This window comes from Pleuronectes platessa, chromosome 8 (assembly GCF_947347685.1).
Source record: "Pleuronectes platessa chromosome 8, fPlePla1.1, whole genome shotgun sequence".
NCBI classification, from domain to species: domain Eukaryota; kingdom Metazoa; phylum Chordata; class Actinopteri; order Pleuronectiformes; family Pleuronectidae; genus Pleuronectes; species Pleuronectes platessa.
Genome location: NC_070633.1, coordinates 19,518,376 through 19,539,048, shown reverse-complemented (window position 1 = coordinate 19,539,048; position 20,673 = coordinate 19,518,376). Strand labels below are relative to the sequence as shown.

Below are 20,673 nucleotides of genomic sequence, written 5' to 3'. Positions count from 1 at the left end.
ACAGCTGTACGTCTTGGTTGGTAAACTCTTATATTTTGAGGTATTAAACAGATTTTATCTCCTTTTAAATCACTTGAAATTGGCCAAAACCGCCCCAATGAATCATTGTTTGTTTTATTCAAAATGCAAATTTATAACTATCAAATTATTCTCTCAAAATGTCCGTGAAATACAGCTGCCAGTTCTAAAAGCAGGAAAATTAGCTTGTGGACACACCTGAAGATGTACTTAGTCAAACCCCTCCTTCCTCTTTCCATTGTGTTTACAGTGATAAACCCCCCCCCCCCCACTCACTTCTGGCTGAACTTTGGGTTTATGTATACATACGGCCAACGGGCTGATACACTGTGGAGGCACAGCAGCCTCGGGGCATCCAGATCCCTGCATTAAATATACACTGGTCCAACCATAAACACAGACGGGGAAAGAGAGAGATACATCTCTGTAAACAAAGTCAGAAGTCGAGACAGGGGAGGGACATTTTAAATCAGGGATAAAAAAAAAAAAAAAAGGACAAAGACTGGTTTGGAAAAGGCCAAACGGAGAAAGTAAGCAGGCCTGACACATGTAAATACGCCCCGCTGCCCGAGTGCTGGTGTTAAGTTGTTGAGAGCTGCTCTCCTGCGCTGCGCTCCGCTCCAACACGCCCTCGCCTCCCTCTCCTGACAGAATAACATGGACCAGTGATGCTCAGGGCTTGTTCAAACGTTTCGGGCCCAGTTTTTACGAGCTGGGCTCTCATTAAAGAGGTGCCGGGAGAGTGACGAGCCTGTCGAGGGGCTTTTACGCTGAGCAGGAGCGTGTTGGGCTCAGCGAGGAGTGGACCATATGCCGGGTGTCAGCGAGGACCCTGCTGCCCCCATCCCCCCCCCCAACCGGCTCCTGGGGAGAGATACCTAGATCGCTCATTCCTCCCTGCGTCTGGAAGGTTTGCAGGGAGGCACGATAACCTCTGCTCCAACTCTGCCTCCCTGTTTGTCTGGGTTCACGGTCAGAGATGCTATCCATCCAATAAATCCAGGTGTGTTCGTGTGAGTCCGGTTCTGCTGCTGGATTGAGCCTCGCTACATTCCTGCTGGATCAAGTGGGCTGCAAATGCCAAGGAAGAGGCCGACACTGCGGATCTTTATCCATTTGGGGCATCTCAACAGAGCCTGTTTGCATGCTTCATAGGTTTGCAAGTGAGAGCCTTATCTTTCTTATACGATTAGTCCTGAGTCTTCCTGTCCTGTAAATGCAGATAAAGGATAAACAGCTCTGGACCTGGATCTGCCGTGTTTCAGCGAGCGATCGTCTGACCTCACGCTGCCGTCAGCCAGCCAGACGCTGGTGTGTTAAAGAGTTTTTCTGCTGGCGTGTTAAAAGGCTATTCACCTTGTCACCTGCCACTTGTGATAATTAAAGAAAACATCATAATAGTTTCCACATTGAGCAGCGTGTCTGCTCAGCACCAGGAGCTCCCTCTGCTCTCGCCTCTCCTGCTCTGCTCTCACGACTATATTGGTTCGTGCTATATACGGCGTCCCTGTGAGAATATACATGCTGTCAAAATATTTTGACACAGACTGATTGTTTGCGATATTCGAGAAATCTATTATGGCCTCGTCATATTTTCTTCACGGCCGAAAATAAGCTTACCACAGTTTTTTTTTGAGATGGGAAGGGGTTTGTCCAAACAGCCAAACTACTCGTGTGCGGTAACGGGTTCAGATGCATTTCCTTAAACTTAGAGCCAACTTCCAGGTTATTGTAGCTAATCTCTACAAAAACAGATTCGACATGGGAACATGGAGAGTCTGTAGGCAACAGACAAGAAGCTCCTGGTTTCTGTTTCTAGTTTGACCAATCACGTTTGGCTTTGGCTGCCCGCAGGTAAACAGTCCGTGTGGAGACTAAAAGAGTCGGAACACATTGATGGAAATGCATCGACCATCTGCTTTTTAATTCATATACATTCATATACAGAGAGCTGATAAGAGAGATGTGCCAAAATCTCATCTGGAACTACAAGAGGTAATATTGTTTGTGTTTTGTGGAAAGAAACAGTCGACTTGTGTGATAGAAGGAAGAAGATGGACAGCGAATGGAAAGAGAACCTACAATTCGTCTAATTCATTTCACAAAACTCTCACAATGATGTTGCAAAAGACGGCAACAAATATTTTCACATTTTCAAAAGGGACAAATTGAATGTGAAGCTTCACTTTAATCCTACAACATTTATGGTTTGTAGCCTCCTTCAGAACAAAAATGTCTTTGAGCGCAACATACAGAATATGGACTTCTGCCAAGTCAACAGATTCTGTGGCTCCTCACACACCGTGAATGTGTTTCTGTGGCGGTGCTCGCAAACCAACTCAAGACCGAGGATGTAAATTACGCCCGCGCGGTTTTGCTTGATGCTTTTGTTGAGCACTGCTCCACTGAAAACAATCAGTGTTTTGAATTCATCTGAGTCACACAAAGCGTCACTGTGTGGAAGTGGAAGGCACCAGATCATACGCTCGTTTGGAAGAAAAGTAATCTCACAAAAGTCAGGAGCTGTAAACATATTAATGCTTAATCAGATCCAACATTGTTTTGAATGTGCAAAAATAACAACAAATTTAGGATAAACTGTACAATAGTTCTCAAGTGAAGAATCCGATCTCAGGTCTGTGAAACTATGGTGATAAGGAATCATCTGGTCCGTGTTAAAGCTGCGGCTGTGTAAGAGAATAATCCTTGTTTAGTATCCTAGCACCACTATAGGACCCGTGCAGGTCATGAGAAAACTGTTCTCCTTCATTTATGTAAAAATAAACAGGCCGTACATATCGGCTGTTTCTCACTCGCAGCCTCTTTTTGGAAGTAGCTCTTTGCCAAGTGGTGACGACACTTTAAGTACGAACACGTGCAGGCGAAACCCTTTAAATAACTTATAATTTGTTCTTCCTCCGACAGCCGCTCCACAACATTCCCTGCTCCCACTGATCAGGCAACTCTCACAGTGGATGTGGCTCTATGTCAGTAATTAGTTTCAGCGTGGTAACCGACTGGATCAGTCTTCTTTCCAAAAGTTCTTCTTGGTTTGTTGTTGCATCTGTTCTGCGATGTTTTACTGCAGAGACGGACCCGAGTGGAAACTGTGTCTGAAACCCGTCTCTGTTTAACACTTTGACTCGACTCATCCCGAGCTTCACTGGTTGGCATCGGACCCTCTGCTCCTGTGTGTGTTCATGCTGCCGACTGACCAGCCTGTGTCCAGCTGCTGATTTTCCAAATGTCTGCACCGCTGCTAAACACTGACTTCTCAAAGCCAACTTTAATAAGACGGCTGATGAGAGACGGAGAGGGAGGGGTCTGGATGTAGTTTACAGGTGTGTGTGTGTGTGTGTGTGTGTGTGTGTGTGTGTGAGAGAGAGCCTCCTGCAGGTGGTGTTACAAGGTGGAAATGTACACATTACTGAGTCAAAACAGCACATTAACCCCACTTCTTACTGCTAAAGCATTTACACAACATTTCCCACAGCACATAACAAAGCTAATATTACAAACATGAGAGGTGTGGCCAAGGGGGTAGAGTGGGCGTTCTCCAACAAGAAGGTTGCCGGTTCAATCCCGACTCTTCCCCATCTGCATGCCGAAGTGTCCCTGGCAAGATACTGAACCCCTAAATGGCCCCTCATAAATGCTGAGTGTACTACAAATGTCATGTAATGTAATGTAATGATGCTAATAGCTTGATACTTAATGAAAATAACATTGGTTTTACTAGATATTTCCCATCATTCTAAACTTCATGAAACCCCTGTGTCTGCAGATTTAAATAAAACAGTGACACCTACATTTCTAAAAGATATCTGCAGTTAAGTTTAATTTGTATTATTTAACTACTGCTATTTTCATACTTCATGATTGTTCACTGACTTCCTGTTTACAGTATTTACATTTTATTGGACAGCCCGGCAAAGGTTTCCTAACAACCAATTCCCTGTAGTAACCTTTGGCTGTGTCCTGATTCAGAGGACACCTCGGTCAGAGGACAAACGAAGAGGGCAGCCACAGAGAAAGTCTTGATGCCCCTTGTTTGTTTAACATGTGTCCCCTCAGGTGTCCACTTGAGTTGAAGCCTGGCTCTTCCATTTTAAAAGTGTAAACATCAGACGTTTTTGGTCCCGCCACTTGCCGTCGCCATTATCTTTATCAAAAGCCATTTGTCAATGAAGTGCGATAAATCCGGAACAAAAGGAAGGAGGCCTTTGAAGGAGCCTTTGAAATGGGACAGCCACAGTCTCCTGAACCGGGGACACGGCTACTGTCAATATTATTTAACAAATGAATCCTTAGAAGACGACGTTGCCCACAATAAAACTCGACTGCCTGAGAATTCTACTGAGCATAAAGCAGAGATGAGGAACAGGCATCAGATGTAAGGTGAGCTCACTTCTCTCAAACGCTAAATCAGACTTGTTTTATTATGATTATTTTAATCACCAGTTCCTGAGAACGAGGACGTGTACACTCAAGTTTAAATTTCCAAATAGCTGGTCCTTCAGTCCTGGAGAATGCAGCCCATCCATGGAGAACGACCTCTTGAACCCAAAGTCTATGACCAAGTGACTCAGCCTTTGAGAGACTCAACCATCTCCAAACCAAATATCTCCAACTGGCCGAGAGGCAGCATTCCCCCTCTCCTTCTACAAATAAACGCAGCACACTCCAGCTTCCAAATAAGAACAAGATATCAGGAAGAGTCGCTCATTTCTTATTCCTCTCTAACAGTGACCGCGGGGGGATAACAGACACCTCGGCTGAAGGACACAAGTCAGCTGAGGACACAAAGCTCACAGCTGGGCACCAGAGCTGCTGTCCACATGACGGGGGAATGAAAGGCTGGGTGAGAGAACACAAGGAAGAAGTGTCTGAGGCGACTTCCTTTCCGACAGAATCCACCAAATGATCTCCACAGATGACGTTAAGAGCTCAGATTCAAGATAATGCAAACATCATGGTTCAATAGCTGTGACAAGTCCGCTCTGCAAATAACAACTGGGCTGACGACTTCATCTCGACTCCACCTGACGATGTGAAGCAGCAGGACACAAAGCATTCCGTCTATTAAAATTATACCTAACTATTTTCTTTGGTTTAAATTCTCCTTTCCCCTGCAGCATGAATATAATAAGCCACCTGGATTTTCAGCAACAGGATACTCTGTTCATAACTTACTTCATAGACTCTTAACACACACACACACACACACACACACTAACACACACACAGCGTATAAGGAACTCGAGACTCCCACACGTCCTCATGCAGAGTTAGTTATGAGCTGCTCTCCAGCATATTAATACTTAAAGAAAGTGCCTACAGCCTATTGCAGTGGAACAAATCTAAAATGGGACCTCTTATGAAAACAAACTTCCTGGACTTATTGTTTTAAAATGGTGGTTAATGGATTGTACACGGCCTATTCGTGCTCTCCGTGGCGATAGATTGCACAGGTAGCTGCAAGTTTCCTGTCTGATTTATTATGGCTTTTTAAATAAAACGCTGCCCTGGGGGGGTGTTGGCTTCATTGTGGGTCTTCGTCTCCTTAAAGCAAACTTTCCCCCGTCTCCTCCTCCAGGTGGGGGAGCAGGAAGCTGGGACGGGAGAGCCTCCCCTCTGCCTCCTGGGCGAGAAGCTGATCCCCAGACAGGGCGGATAACACCCGCAAACCACTGATGGGCTCTGCACAGGACGCTGCACTGGATTTCTCAGCCTATTAAACATCGGTCTAGTGCAGACACTGGGATATAATAATAATCCTCCACGTATGCAGGAATTTCGGGGCACAGTAAAAACACAAAAAGGAGCTGAGCATTTCTGTTAACAAACGATTGTTGTTATGTGTAAATGTGAAATGCTTCAGGACACCCCGCTGCGAGCCGGCGCTCTCAATTATATAAAAACACACATAACACATGTATGAGGTTCTGTGCTCCCGTCCAGAGCATTAATGAGCTCTTATCTGATGGAAATGGATCCGACAGCACAGCCAGAGGTCTGACCTGCTGCCCTGATATCCAATAAAACCAAACAGTCAGTTACCCTGCACCGAGTCCAGAGGAACCCCCCTCTCGAGGTATTCACCACCTCCGAGCTTGGACTTTTCAGAAGAAGTTTTTCATTAATTTGCACAAAAGTTTGACATATTTGCACAAAAGTTGCAAAAAGAAAAGTTCAAGATGTTTATTTATTTGTTGACTATGAGGTTCAATTTTTTGTGATTTTAGTAATATTGGGTTTTGCCTTTAAAATGTCAAGCCTGTATTAAACATGTAAGTGCAATTACAAGTATTCAACCTTTCCCCCTTTTCTATATTCATGTGCTCTTAAGTCTTTATACTGAGTATTATGGTACATTTTCTTCTTTTTCAAACTGCTACTGAAATAACTGGTGTGACAATAAACATCTTAGAAAATCTCTGAGGAACATGTGGATATTCCCGACAGTCTCATCTTTTCCCTCCGTCATAATGTCTTTGGCATTTCATGAATTTACGTTACAGGCCTGTTAGTTTTCTAAACCGTTAATCTTTGAGGCTTCTAGACACCAACGGTAATGTCAATATTAGCGTCCATGTTGATATTGCTTAGCAGCAGTGTTCTCACCTGAACGGCAAGTGCAGCACGTACACGCCTCCCCACATCTTAACCCCGAGCTCAGGAGTTCCATCTGAAGGCAGCGTCAGTCCTCACTGTGACTCAGGACAAGCAACTGTGTTTAACTCTGCCAACTACTACTTGGATTCATCGCTTGTTTAGTCAATAAATAAATTAGGGAAGTGGAGAAAAGCCAGGGCTTCCTAAAGACTTCTTCTATTTGCTTGTTTTGAGCGACCGACGGCTCTAGCTCCAAGTATAATTACTCTAGAGTCATAAACGTCAAAGAAAAGCAGCAAATGAGTGTGAACTGCTTTGTTTTAGCACCTTCTCCTGCTGCACCGTCTGAGGCTGCTGCTGGATGACGATGCTCTGACATTTAGTTCTGGGCCTGTGCCCAATTGTGGGCAGACGTTGTGCCCCCTAGTCGGCATCAGACCTGTTAAAGAGCCTTTAAATGCAAATTGCAGAGATGACAATACACTCCCTCTACACGGACAAATACAGCCCCCACATGGTTCCAGTTATCCGAGGCACCATAAAGGTGGTATGTTCATGTGTGCGTAATGAATGTGTGCGTACGTTTGTCTGCGAGCATGCGTTGTGTGTCTGTTGAGGGAACAGGCGGGTGCTAATTGCAAACACCTGAAGCTTGTAAGCAGAGTTGGACTCTGTGACATAGTTTTTCTTTAACGACGGCTGGATGTGTCCGTGAGCACAGAGGTGTCACAAAGCTGCTTCCACACATAAATGTCCGGAGTCTGAGTCTGAGCTTGAAGTTTATTTACTGACAGAGGCTCCACTTCTGACAGAACAACTACTTATAGCTGCCCAAAGGGAGTTCTTCACTTCAAGGGTCAATAAAGAAATTCAACATCATCATTTCCACTAATGCAGCTGAAGTGCTGCCCCCTGTTGGGCCCCCGTCTTCATGCACGCTGAATGATGAGCTCCCTGATGCGGAGGGCAAAGCTTCAATGGCAGCAATGCGGCTCATGCTGTGTGGTACCTTGGCCTGTGATCCTGGTGGTGAGAGATTCAAGTTTCAGGTGGCGAGCGCTGGTGCTAAAGGGAGAGAAGAGTCTCTTCTTACAGGGTCGTGTTGAGAGAGGTACCTCTGTCGGCCCCTCAAAGGCTCACTGGCAAAACTCACCCACACGCATGGGACCAGGATACAGCTTGTACGCTCTCACACAAGGACACAGATCCACACACACAACGAGGCTCGGATAAATGCACAAAGTAACATTTTACATCAGTCACATGAGCAGGACTTGGCCCAAACACATGCACGCCCCCTGATAGTACCCAGCTCACGTGCCTTCTTACCCTCAAAGCACCAAGAAAAAGGTTTATCGGCTGAGAAACCCTCTGTAGTAGTTAAAAAGAAAAGTCTGTATTTCGCAATCTAATTGAACATGAATAAACCACATGTCCACAGGCATTTGGTTACATCAAAGCCTCAACACAGAAAATAGCCTTTTGTTTCTGCAAAAATCAAACGTCCACATTTAAAAAGACCAGAAACTGAAATGAAAGGACCCGAAATAGTTGTGGAGGGATTGTATCTCAGTGCCAGAGCAGTGGGACTACACAGCAGGGCAGTGAAGCGGACAGAAAATGGGAGGCAACATCAGAGAATATAACAATAATAAATCATATCAATAATAATAACAACATCTAATGGAGCAATTACACTCAAATGTTCAAGTAGGACAGTCAAGGCTGATCTAATAATGCATACGCCTGATTATATTTCTCCTGAGTCATACTTAGCAGGAATGGAACAAACCCAAGAAGTGCAACTGTAGCAAAGACCTGCAGCTTCTCTCAGCCAGTAACACTCCTCCGACCACTCAGACAGAGCAGGCAGGCGAGCTTGGCACCACACACACTTCAGACTGGAAAACAGAATGTGTTGAAGGCGGGCCAGAAATTCCACGAGTGAACGTTTTCACCTGCTCTTATTGTTGCGGCGCTATTCACACCCACAGACAGAGCAGGAGAGAAAGAGAGAAAAACGAGAGGAGCCAGGGAAGGGAAATTCTCCCGAATCTGCAGATAAGCATCTTTGAAACTTGACCTGCACGTCTTGAAATCTTCTCGATCCAGCACTCGAGTTGAGGGAACCCACAAAAAAAAAACACATGCACATTGACTTACATCGCTTTCCTAAAACATGTCGTCAACTTTAAATATATAATGATTTACATTAAGGCTTTTTGACCCAATAAGAATGAAAGGTCCACATAATGTGACACACACACACACACACACACACACACACACACACACACACACACACACACACACACACACACACACACACACACACACACACACACACACACACACACACACACACACACACACACACACACACACACTTTCCACAGGTGTGGGGGTTACAATAGCCCATGTTAACCATTAAACACACTGCTGATCACCCATCACACATCATCAATATGCATCAACACCTAGGAGCACACAGTATCAAATATGCAACTTTTCCCTAAATAGAAGAGATTGCATTTTTCCCTCGCTTCAGAGGTGGGACAGGTGGAGTGTCTGCGTGTAACACGATGCGGATCACACACTGTTCTCCGCTCCAGGAAACTATCACAAGTCCTGTAATGAACACCACAAGCCAAACGGAGCCGGTCTTGGCACACGGCTGCTCCATGTATTAAAAGTGATAAAGCTCCCCCCACTGACACAGGGCTGCAGGGCCCAAGGTGGTTGACCCAACCCCACTGACCTGCAGAGTGCTCAGCCACCCGCTGCATATAAAAGGCCCAACATCGGCTTAGGGGGTTTTAATCCCCCCCCACATACAAACAGAAAAAGACACAAGTATATGCAAACATGCATTTGGAAAGTTCAGGATTATAAACAGCACCACAAACAGAGACACAATCAGTCGGTTAAGCTTAGGACTGAACTTCTCCCAGAAATACGAACTGTATCTCAATGTATTGCTTGTTTTGTCAGTTTCACCAGTGCTGCAAATAACACACAAATACACACACACACACACTTACGTACCTGGAGGACAGGAGCACTCTTGAGCAGCATCCCTTGCTGTTCGCACTTTCGGCATCAGCACCACCACTTTCTGCAGACACACATTCCAGCGTAAGACCAAAGTCCCACTTCACACTGCATGCAAACTCTCAATGCAAAACACTGTAAGTTACATATTTCATTTGATTTGGTTTGAGCAAGACGTGCGCGCCACAGAATCGTTTGATTACACTGAAAACTCATAAACTGTAATGAGATGAAAACCAACCCGTTAGCTTTCACTGACAATTACGAGTTAATCACGTTTCCCTCATTACATGCAGCTCTAGAAAGAAAGGTTTCTTTCCCACGTCTTTAAATCAAATTAATGTCAGCGTCTATCATCACTGGTTATGTTGCCCCGTAAAGAGCTTTAGCAGTAAACTAATTGGCCAGCTGCATGCACGGCTCATCCCTAAGGTCATGCGTAAAAAAAGGGCCAGATTTTACGAGGCATTGTTAGAGAACAGCTCCCAAACAGTGCCAAGTCTGCGCGTCTGCAGAGCTTCACTGGATTCCCTGTCATTACGCGCACTTTACGCACAGCCGAGCAGCGCGTCTCTCGGAGGTTCCTGTGAGCCCCATGTGTCTATCTATTAAAGAACAAGTGGTTTTAATTAAATCCACAACAGACGAGATGTATACCTCTTCCACGAGCTTCCCTATCGGGGCGCTCAGCTCTGGAACCAGGGTCCCGTCCTCGTTCAGAAAAGCCCTGTGCGGCGGGCTGAAGAAGGACGCCTTGTCCATCTCCATCTGCAGGCGGTCCTCCAGCTGGAAGGTCTTGAGGCTCATGAGGAGACACACGGTGATGGAGCTCAGGGACATGAGCAGGCAGAGAGCGACGGGCAAACCGGGCAACCACCGCTGGACCGCAGACTTGGGGGCACACTGGCACACCGGCTTACTCTCCCCGGCTGACTCGCTGGCTGTATCCATCCTGCTTCGGGGTTTAAAGTTGGTAAAACAACTTGGTCTTTTCTTTGTGCTGTTCTGCAAAATAATTGCAATAAGCCTATGTGGACTCACTAAGCAGCGCCGTTAACACATTCACAACACCAAGCTCCAGTTCACCAGGCGCGGGGTTCGAAATGAGTCTTGGAACAGGAGGCGTTGCGCACAGATGGGAGCGATCTGGGCACTAATGACAGATGAAGCGCCTGCTGACTCGCGGGTCGTTGTTTTTCCTGTTGGGGAGCAGCCGGCGTGCGTGTGCGAGCGCAACTACAAATGAGTCCAAATGTTTGCCTGCCTAAAAGTCGCACGTTCGACTGGTGGAGATGCGCCCGCCCTTCGGACCACGTGGGAGGCTGCAGATTGACAGCTGCGAGACAGCGAGGGTTTGGGTCAGTCAACTTCTGATGTCCGTCAGGAATTTAAGAATGAGATGGTACAGTCCACTCACCTGGAAGTCATGCATTGTGAAAAGTCGTTAATTAAATACGTAATCGGACAATTACGGAGTCAAGTTAAGTTGATGTATGTTTTGCAAAGTGCGCAACAAATCCTGCAGACGTCGGTTCTCTCCAACAAAGACGCACATTTCATAAAGCAGGGGACAGTTCAGCTACCGTGTGAACTGGTGCTTTCACCTCCAATATAACCACAGCTACATCATTAAAACTAGACTAAGCTCAGGTGGCTCCTCCGCGGCGCTCCTCGGTCACTTCACTTTTACGCAGTGTTGCCAAAGCGCTTTACTGCCCCCTTGTGGTTTGATACATCCACAACACCATATATTTATCAACATGTTTCATTCACTGCGACGTTACACAAAGACACACTCTTGTCGTCTATTCATGTTTATTGAGAAAATGCACAGGATGCAAAAGTTACATAATTCAGTGGAAAAAAAATATCTGAAAGAGCTATTTACAAAAGGTGTCTCTGCCTGCAGTAGCTTTTTTTAAACACCTACAATACTGAATAATGTATTTGTGCTGCGATATCAACAGAGTACGGGCACTGTCAAGCATGCGCAAATGTAGCAGTAGTGAACTTTTCCCTCCTGTTCACTTCCACTCTGTGCTGGCGAGGAGGCGTCTGGAACGTTCACTTTGTGTAGGGAAGCCAATCTGCAGTTCAACTTGATATTAGCTTCACATTTGCATATGTGTGACCCAGTCGTTAAGCATTTCTGTCTGTCGCATAACCCATCACTGCTTGTCAATGCACAGACAATACCAGAGTAGAAAGGAATTAAAAAAAAAAGAGGGGCTTACAAGTAAATATTCTGAAGCTACAATTTAAATTACAATGGCAAATAAATAGAAATTATTCAGGAGAATTCATTACATCAGAATCATGCCCGGATGAAAACGCATGTGGATGCGTGATATTAAGACACACTGGTTTCGAGACAGGACACAGCAGAGCAGGGCAGAGGACTGATACAGTCAGTAAAGGTACACCTCTCCTGGAGAGTCAGGAGCTAGAGGCTGGCACTGGGCACCATGAACCACAGGGACAGCGTGGCTTTGTGTCCGAGGTTACAGGTCAAAGTTGTCAGGATCCTTAGTTCAGTCTTTTTTGCTGCTTTTGCTGCTGCTGTCTTTGCTACTACTGTTTTTGCTGTAGAAACAGGAGAAGAAGGGGTGTCGGAGGGCCTGTTCAAGGCTGAGGCGCTTGGCTGGGTCGTACTCCAACATCTTCTCAAGCAGGTCAAACATCTGCTGGTGGTCTTCACCCTTCGACCACATGTAATGCTGATGGGAAAGAAGAACAGCTGTTAATGTGTGTGTTTGAAAGGTCATAATTAATCTAGTGCTCAGCATAAAAGTCTACATCACGTGTTCATAAGAAATACAACTGATTTTTAGGACGTTTCCTCTCTTACATCTTATCAATATGAGATAGGATTGATTTCTCAGAATAATTCTTTGATCTAGAGTATTAAAAATCAGGCATCTTTAGGAGACTGATATTTAAAGTGCTATTTGGTACAGATCCAGATTAAAATTCAGATCCTGTGAATTTAAATGTGGTTTCATATGGGGTCTGTTGGGCCTTGGTTGTGGAAGGTGCTCTTACATCTCCATGTCCTTATTGTGACAGTAATGAGCTATGTAGGAAGTCACTAAGCAAAGCCAATGAGTGATACTTAACATGATGCAACACATAAATCAGCGTTTCGGAGCTGTTTAAAATCACATTTACTGAAAGCAGGTGTATCATCAGCACTCCCACACCACCTGTCTGTGATCATCTCCAGATCTATTCCTCTTACCTTGAGCGGTCTGCAGTGTTTTCTGACATATCTCCCAGATGCGCCGTACATGTCCACGTCGAGTCGGCCCCGGTGAACATACCTCCGTTTCCTACACAACACACAGTAATTATTTAGCAGAATTCCTTCCAATAATCAATTTTACACAGCGATCAAGACCTCTACATGAATAGGTCTGTTAAAGAGTTCTTACTTTGTTTTCTGCAGGAGGTTTGCGGGGATAGGGCCCAGGACTCTCTCCATCATAGCAAGGTGCTCTTTGCTGTCATGTGTCTGATAACGAGAACAATACGAGGCAGATTAATAAAAAAACAATGGTAAATGTCTATTAGTATAAGTATTTATCAATTCATGATGCTCTCTACTTACACCTACCTGAAAGACAGTGGATCCAAGGTAGTACTCAAGGAATATACAGCCCAAACTCCAGACATCACAGGAATGGTCCCAACCCAGATCTGAAAGAGACAATGTTAACTCAATTAAAAGGTACAAACAGAGGACCTGCTGAAGTGTTAGTGCAGCGCTTGAAAACAGCCACTTACCTAAAATAACCTCAGGAGCACGGTAGTGACGCGTTGACACCACAGACGTGTGGTGCTCGTGGTCATATGTGGCATTACCAAAGTCAACAACATTTACATCTGCGTTCTTCAATGTCCGTTCATCCCGTCTCTAAAAGGACAAAAACACAATAACATTCTCAAACAGCTGCGGGAACAAACCACGAGTATTGGGCTTCTGCACGTATGATTCTTTTGGTAAAATATTTAGGACACTTACTTTGACAGGGTTGTACTCCATATCGTAGTCTGAGTTGATGAAGAGAATATTCTCAGGCTTCAGATCTGTGTGAGTCAGCTGGTTCTTATGCATAACTGAAAGACAACACCACACACAAATTTTAATCATGCTATTTTCAGGGGGAAAAAATTGTATTGTCTGTGTACGAACATGTGTGTACTACTCACATCGAATAGCTCGGATGGTCTGGTATGCCATGCGTCTGATGTGTTCAATGGGAAAAGGCTGGAAGTTGTTCTCCTTGAGAAAATCATAAGTGCTGAGGCCAAGCAGCTCAAAGGCGATACAAACATGGCCATGGTATTCAAACCAGTCCAGCATTTGCACACATCCACTAGAGGAGGAAAGATACAACAGATGTTAAGTAAATTTCCTATCTGACAAGTCCTGAACACAATATTCTTAAACGTATCTAACTGGAGTGGTATGAAGCTACTGTGGATAACTTACTATCTCTTGTCAGGGTCAAGGGACTTTAACGTTTGAAGCACTTCTATCTCAGACATCGCTGCCTCATGGTAGCGGTCTATGTTTTTAATGATCTTCAGAGCCAGTCGAGCTCCATTACTGGAAACACAAAACATAAATACATTCAATATCAAATGAGAGAGAGATAGTCGGAAAAGAAACACTGTGTAGAAATATTAATGAGGATTTTACTTACTTAGAGTGATCTATGCATTCAACGACCTTTCCAAAGGCACCCTCTCCTAGAGTACACACAATCTCATCTACAGAGAATAGAGAGGTCAAGTTAGAAACACAGCAGTGACAAAAGGGAAACACTGTCCTTTGGCTGGTTCACTGCCTGATGTTACATTGCTGTTTAGGTACACTACAATAACAGGCTTCTCAACATTGGCATATAACTCTATGCTAAATAAGTTAAACTGACTAACGATATCAAACCAAATAGATAAAGTATTTTCTAGTCTCTTCTATGGCCCAAATACTTCATCCAATAAATTACTGTTTAGAAATAAAAAACCAGACAAAAAGAGAGTGAGAGGCACAATGTGTGAACAGAAGAAAAAAAAGGTATATGTTCTATACATCTCGCTCTTAGCATGTCTCCAATGTGATAGATGAGGTGACCCTCGCCATCATCCTCAACACTCCTGGATCTTTTCCTGCGGGGATGGCTCCTCCTCTGCATCGGCACCGCCCAATCCGCCATCACATCAATAACCCATCAGTCAGCCAGCACCAGGCCACCACAATGGGACACCGTCATTCATTCAACCAGGCCAAGGGGGGAAGGTGTAGGGGTGGATAGATTCGGCCCGTTCAGTAACACCGCCAGGCGAATGGACGCGGCAGCAAATTCAAATTCAGCCCCGTCAGAGAAATTGGGCGCCAGCCACCACATAGTGTGTGTTACAGAAGAAAAACATGGCAACAAGATTTTCAGATGAGAAACTTTCTCAGAGTATTACAGAAAAAAACTGAACTTTAGTGATAACAGTCTTTCTACATGTAGTTCTTTGTAAAATCAGGTCCCATTACTTCCCACTTAAATTTCAGCACAAATACATGGTTCTGTTTTGTCTTGCAAATCTATACAAAACACTGGTGCAGAATACACACAGAGATACAGAAAGATGACTAAATAGGTGTTAAGCATTGGCTTAGAACCTGTAATAATTACTTTTCTCATTTGGTGGTATAGACAGGGAAGGGGGTAGAGGGCAGATAAGTGTTCATACCGTGGAGGACCTGTGACGAGAGCGACTACGCCTGCAGTTTCGGTCTCTGTGCCTGCTTCGCCTGCTGCGACCACTCCGTCCACTACGCCCACTACGGCCCGATGACTTGCTGTAGTGGTGCCAGTCAAGGTCTCTGTTCTTGCAGGTGGCTTCTCGACTGTCCTCCTCACAAGCCATGACCAGACTTGGGTCCTGGGTGCGTCCTTCGCGAGAGTCTAGCCTCTGGTTCAGATTGCGGGACTCCAGGTAATGCCTGCAGACAAAGAAAAAGGTGTAAAATAAGAACTACAAAGCAAAGGTCAGATCAGGAAAAGCCTTGTTCCATGTCTGTGATCAGGCTCAAGTGTGAACTGTATTTGACTGGTCAGAATGGTCCACCTATTCCTTGACACTCTACCCCGAGCCTTTTATGCAACATTTGTAATTAGCAACATACTGATTTATAGCTCCCATAGCCAAGCATCTTGTTCAATGAGAGGGTACAGTTCTGAAAACATTTTATTGGCTGGGTGTCAATGTCCAAATAGCTCTTTAGGGAGTAAGCAAGTGCCAAACATTTCGGCTATTATAACATTCATACGACTTTTTCTAGACAACCCAAAACATGGCTTCCTTACAACTCAAGCACATTGACCGAGAACTTACACTGGCAAGTCCCTTTAAGCTGTTCAGCACAACCAGATGGAGCATAAAACCACATGTGGTTCTACAACAAATATTAATACCTACTAGTATTGCACGATATATTGATACTAGAAAAGTTATTGTGATACCCAGTCGTTGAAATGTTAGGCAGACAAATTTTATTTGTATCAGTAGTTTATGAATGACGTCCGGGTCACAACAACTGAGGAATGCCGCGAATGGCTTAGTGTTGCTGTTGTCAGTTGTTTAGACCGGCTGCTGAACAGTCTCAGTTCAACTTAAGTTCTTTATATAACTACAGCCTCCCTAAAGTTTCTTGTATAACTACAGTATTTCCTTATTTAAAAGCAGTCCTATGCACTAAAATAAATACCAGTACTCTGCCGTATGAATACATGCATTTTCCGCTTCTGCAAATATTTCACAATAAAAACCCTTTGAAAACAAATGAATAAATTCAGTCAACAGAAACGCTATAGTGTTTTTTATATATTTATAGAGTAACAAATTATAATGTTTTAACGAGAACCGTGCACAGAACCCAAAATTCAGTATTGAAACTCTAAAAGAGCAGCGTGACTCGCAGCTGAACACGGCCGGTGTTCCAGTTCTAATCTGTTAACATAGGCCCTGAAATAAAGAGCAAGCTGTGTGCCCTGGGCGCAAGTGTTTATATACAAGCCTTTTTCCTGTGTGGGCAACGCTTAGCTTTCATTCCATGCAGGAAAACCTGCAGTGCCTCCTTTTACATAGCCTAATGCTATAAAGTGAAGGCTACTTATCCACTGTCAAAAACCTAACACCAAGGTTTCCAATCACTTCCAGCAGACCTAGCCAGGAGGTAATGTTAGCATCGAAGCATCCAAATAAGACCAAAAAACACCACAGGCCTTAGCACCTCGATGGTGTCAGTTGTCATCTAAGAAGAGGTCTGCCTCTCTACAGGATTAAAATTAGAGTAGATATGGAAACATCTTATGTAACCCCACTGGCTCTCATCACTGCCCACAAGAAGCTAGAATTGCTAAACTTAAATACTGTACATGCATTAACTATAATTTAATAACAAAGGGATCAATTCTTACACAAATGATGTGCAATTAAGATAAAAAAAATTACAAATTATTAACACATAAGCTTTGTGTTCTACAGTACAAGTAAAAAAATACCTGAAGCCTTTAGTTTAATTAAAATAAAATGGCACCAAATAAAGTACCAAAATGTAATTGAAATCAATAAATGGGGTCTGTAGCAAAATAGTGATTTGATTTATATAGTGATATGTGTCGTGGTTATGACGTTGTTATAACCTTAGTCAGGAAGTACTTGACAAAAAAATAACAAAAGCAATAGATAAGTACCCCTCATGTGCGTTGAGGTGGGGACGATTTCTGCTGGACTTGTTCTCTCGTTCGCTGCTGTGCGAATCTTGTTTCCTTCGCTTGCGACTCTCCATTCTCTCCACCCAGCTGTGTTCGTCCAGCCAGACACCTGGGGAGCGCATTCGTTTTGACTGGCGCATCTGGAAGACGGAATAAAACAAGTCGTAAATGGCCACATGGAAACCCACGCAATCAAAGACATTTCATTTAGCTACAGCCATGGTCAATCCACAACAGGACGTTTCTGCCGAAAACGCTCCCCATTGCAAGGAGGCCATCATGCCGCTTCAAGTGCGCCTGTAATCAGTTACATTCGAGATGTAGAGTTGGTAAAAGAGAATATGTAGATACACTATATGTAAACTAATTGAAAGATTGACTCTATATGGCTTCGGATTGGACAAGTTCAACAATGTAACTTAAGTTTTGCAATCAGTTGACAAAATCATAATCCTACACTCTCACTTCTTTCCGCTTCTTTGCTTATACAAGGTGTATAAGCAAAGTTGTTATTATTAGTCAGAACATTCCGCTATATTCCGCTAAGCGATCTTGTTTACATGCAGCTCTTGCGCCATAAAAGTGAAATGTGACTCCCGCAACAACAAACTGCCGCAAATAAACCAGAAACTCGCACAGAGATCGATCAGATCCGCTCGTTGCAAGTCAAACTTTTACAATCACTAGGTAAAATGCTAAGAAAACATGAAACTCAACTAAATCGGAACTTGCAGCTAACGTATACTCGACGTTTTCATAATATGAGATAGGCCTGTTGGGGCCTGTTGACCCACAAACTGGCCACTTTACACCATTACCGTGTTAATTGATTCGGTAACAATAGATAGTAAGGTTGCGTGAGTATTCTGTAAATATACGTATTTAACTGAGTGCATGCGAGTAGATAAATCGACGCTGTTGTCGAGCTGCAGTTTGTTCTTCATCCAAAGGCCCGACGAGCACTGAGCACATTAGCTATCCACCCATGTAACAACCTTCATGCTAACTCCATTAGCCGGATCCATAACGTAAAATAACCTTTATTGTGAACTTTTAGAAAAAAAAATATAACTGGAGAATGTTTTAGTGAAAGAAAATAAAAACCGCGAACCAATAACATCCAATGAAACATATTTCCTCGGCAGTAGAGCATGTCCTTTCGACGAGACGTCGAATATCCGAGAAGCTAACAGGCTAAGGTTAGCTTGATTCACACAATACATTAAACGTTATGGAAACACAATAGCAAGGCGATTGAAAATGAATACAACAAAATGTCCTTACCCCACGTGAACAATGATAAACAGTAGGTTTGTGAGGTTGTGAAAAATATGAACAAAGAAACTGGGAAGTAACTCCAACTATTCCTCTTACAAGATGGCGACGGCCGCTTGGTGCTGGAGCGGATACAGAACAGACCGTTCGACACACGTAGCAAGGCGTCACGGCTACGGCTCCGCCCACTAGGTTCAGCCTCTGAAGCGCAGGCTGTATACGTTAACGTTGTAAGGCTGTTTGTCCTGAGTTCAGTCTGTCAGGTAACGACAAAGTCCAGTATTTGTTTCCAGGCAACTCTTGTAAAAAACGACACAACTTGGATTCCACGTTCTGCCACATTGGACTCCACCATCTTCCAATATGTTAAGACTGTATACAAAAAGAGGTATAAACATGTTTCATTCTCGCCTGAGAGTCTTGACTCAGGGCAGGAAAACCTCATGTCGCGCTCGGAATTATGGGTAAGATTAGACATGTCAGCGCCCTGTCCCCATCCGGAGCACAACCTTACCTCAATGAGATAACCGCTGGTTTCGAACCGTAAACCCGGATCTCCTGCTTCTGAACATTCTCAGTTTGCGAAGATGTCGGAAAACACGCAGCAGGAGAGCGTGGCGGGAAACACGCGCAGCAGGTCAGTGGTCGCTGAGATGCTGGCGAAGAATTTCGAGAGGCTGCCGGACTCCGACAAGAAGCTCTTCCTGTACGGACCCCTGTACCTGGGGGGGAACGGGGCTCTCGCAGGGCTGGTCGCCAACAGCCTTTACCGCAGAGCCCTGCACATCGCTCAGGCTCCGGTCACCTCCGGCCTGCCGATGGCGGTGCTGCCCTTCATGACAACGGTGGCCCTGTACAACGCGGCGGTGTCCGGTCCCCTCCTGTCCGGCGACCTCAACTGTCCCAGCTGCGCCCTGATCCGGGGAGCCCTGGTCGGCCTGGTCGGTGCCGGCGTGTACCCCATCCTCCTGGCCGTACCCGTCAACTTCGGCCTCGCCACCAGGTACAACACGGCGCCCATGCCGGAGAAGGGCAATATGCTCCGGTACGTGGTGGACCTGTCCCGGCCGATCCTGAGGAGGATGAGGGCGGTGCTGGTGCTGCAGGTCTTCTTCGGCACGTACCTGAGCTCCAGGCATTTTGAGACGTACACCAAACTGGCCCAGATCACATTTGGTTCAGGTGGAGAGGAACTTAAAGACTGAGACTTACTGAGCTCAACCTCCAGAGAAACACGAGCATCTCCATTGATTCACTCACTGACAGTTGTTCTGCCAGGAATCAAGTCAAGTGTGGACTTTCTAGTGTTGCTTGTATGTAAAAACAATAAATGAACTGTACAAACTCACTCCTTCTCCTGCACCTAAAGATTATATGTTTAAAAAAAGATCGTAATCAGTATTTGGCTTCATCTTAATATGTGTATGCTTTTCAAAATAAGAGCTGAAACAATACATATATTACCCCGTCTTTAGAACAAGAATCAACAAGTTATTTAAATAAAATGTTTAAATCCTTTTTAGGCAACTTATTTCTATGACTGTGAAATTTAGTGCAGCTTTAACAAGTGGAGACGGTGGGAACCAGAGGTATGCGATCAACCGACTGCTGTTCTAGTTACAGTAATGTTTAACATGGGGTTCCATTTGGTTGTGCTGACTGCCTGAATTATTTAAACCTTGGTGACTCTGTTTGAAGTTATGCAGATATCATAATGCACTTATTCATTCAACTGTATGTACTAATATTTAGGCTTTTTTCAAATCCAATCAAATAGTCAGGAAATGTCCATATCCAAATGAGATAAAATGGTTATAAATCAATAACCATCATTGATAGTGCATTATTTTTGAAAACCCTGAATGTGTGTATTGAGAAACCTTGAATAGGCATAAGAGTATAAATAAAATGAATCAAACCAATGAACAAAACCCCCCAG

At 44.4% G+C, this 20,673-nt stretch overlaps 3 protein-coding genes across 4 annotated transcripts in view; 1 reads left to right on the top strand and 2 right to left on the bottom strand.

Moving 5' to 3' along the window:
• The window catches only part of LOC128445616 (collagen alpha-1(XXIII) chain), a 117,820-nt gene extending 107,185 nt beyond the window's left edge, over positions 1-10,635 (bottom strand). Inside the window, exons 1-2 of the mRNA XM_053428365.1 lie at positions 10,342-10,635; positions 9,679-9,748 (exon numbers count right to left, since the gene is read on the bottom strand). Of these exons, the coding sequence (XP_053284340.1) occupies positions 9,679-9,748; positions 10,342-10,635 (364 nt within the window). The remainder of the gene's footprint in view (positions 1-9,678; positions 9,749-10,341) is intronic.
• Positions 10,636-11,482: 847 nt separating this feature from the next.
• Positions 11,483-18,905, bottom strand: clk4b (CDC-like kinase 4b). Of its 2 annotated transcripts, XM_053428596.1 has the most exons (13): positions 18,744-18,905; positions 17,439-17,599; positions 15,433-15,685; positions 14,780-14,876; positions 14,391-14,457; positions 14,177-14,293; positions 13,894-14,060; positions 13,706-13,800; positions 13,468-13,597; positions 13,298-13,380; positions 13,116-13,195; positions 12,923-13,013; positions 11,483-12,401 (listed from the first exon to the last, which is right to left on the bottom strand). In XM_053428596.1, the coding sequence occupies exons 2-13, from the start codon at positions 17,597-17,599 to the stop codon at positions 12,216-12,218; spliced, it is 1,527 nt and encodes a 508-aa protein (XP_053284571.1). In that variant the 5' UTR covers positions 18,744-18,905; the 3' UTR covers positions 11,483-12,215. The 2 variants fall into 2 exon arrangements, with proteins under 2 accessions (XP_053284571.1, XP_053284572.1); XM_053428597.1 differs by lacking the exons at positions 14,780-14,876; positions 17,439-17,599; positions 18,744-18,905 and having other exon boundaries at positions 15,433-15,451.
• Positions 18,906-18,937: 32 nt separating this feature from the next.
• On the top strand, positions 18,938-20,659 carry tmem126a (transmembrane protein 126A). The gene has a single exon (XM_053428598.1). The coding sequence runs from the start codon at positions 19,322-19,324 to the stop codon at positions 19,937-19,939; it is 618 nt and encodes a 205-aa protein (XP_053284573.1). The 5' UTR covers positions 18,938-19,321; the 3' UTR covers positions 19,940-20,659.
• Positions 20,660-20,673: the final 14 nt, after the last annotated feature.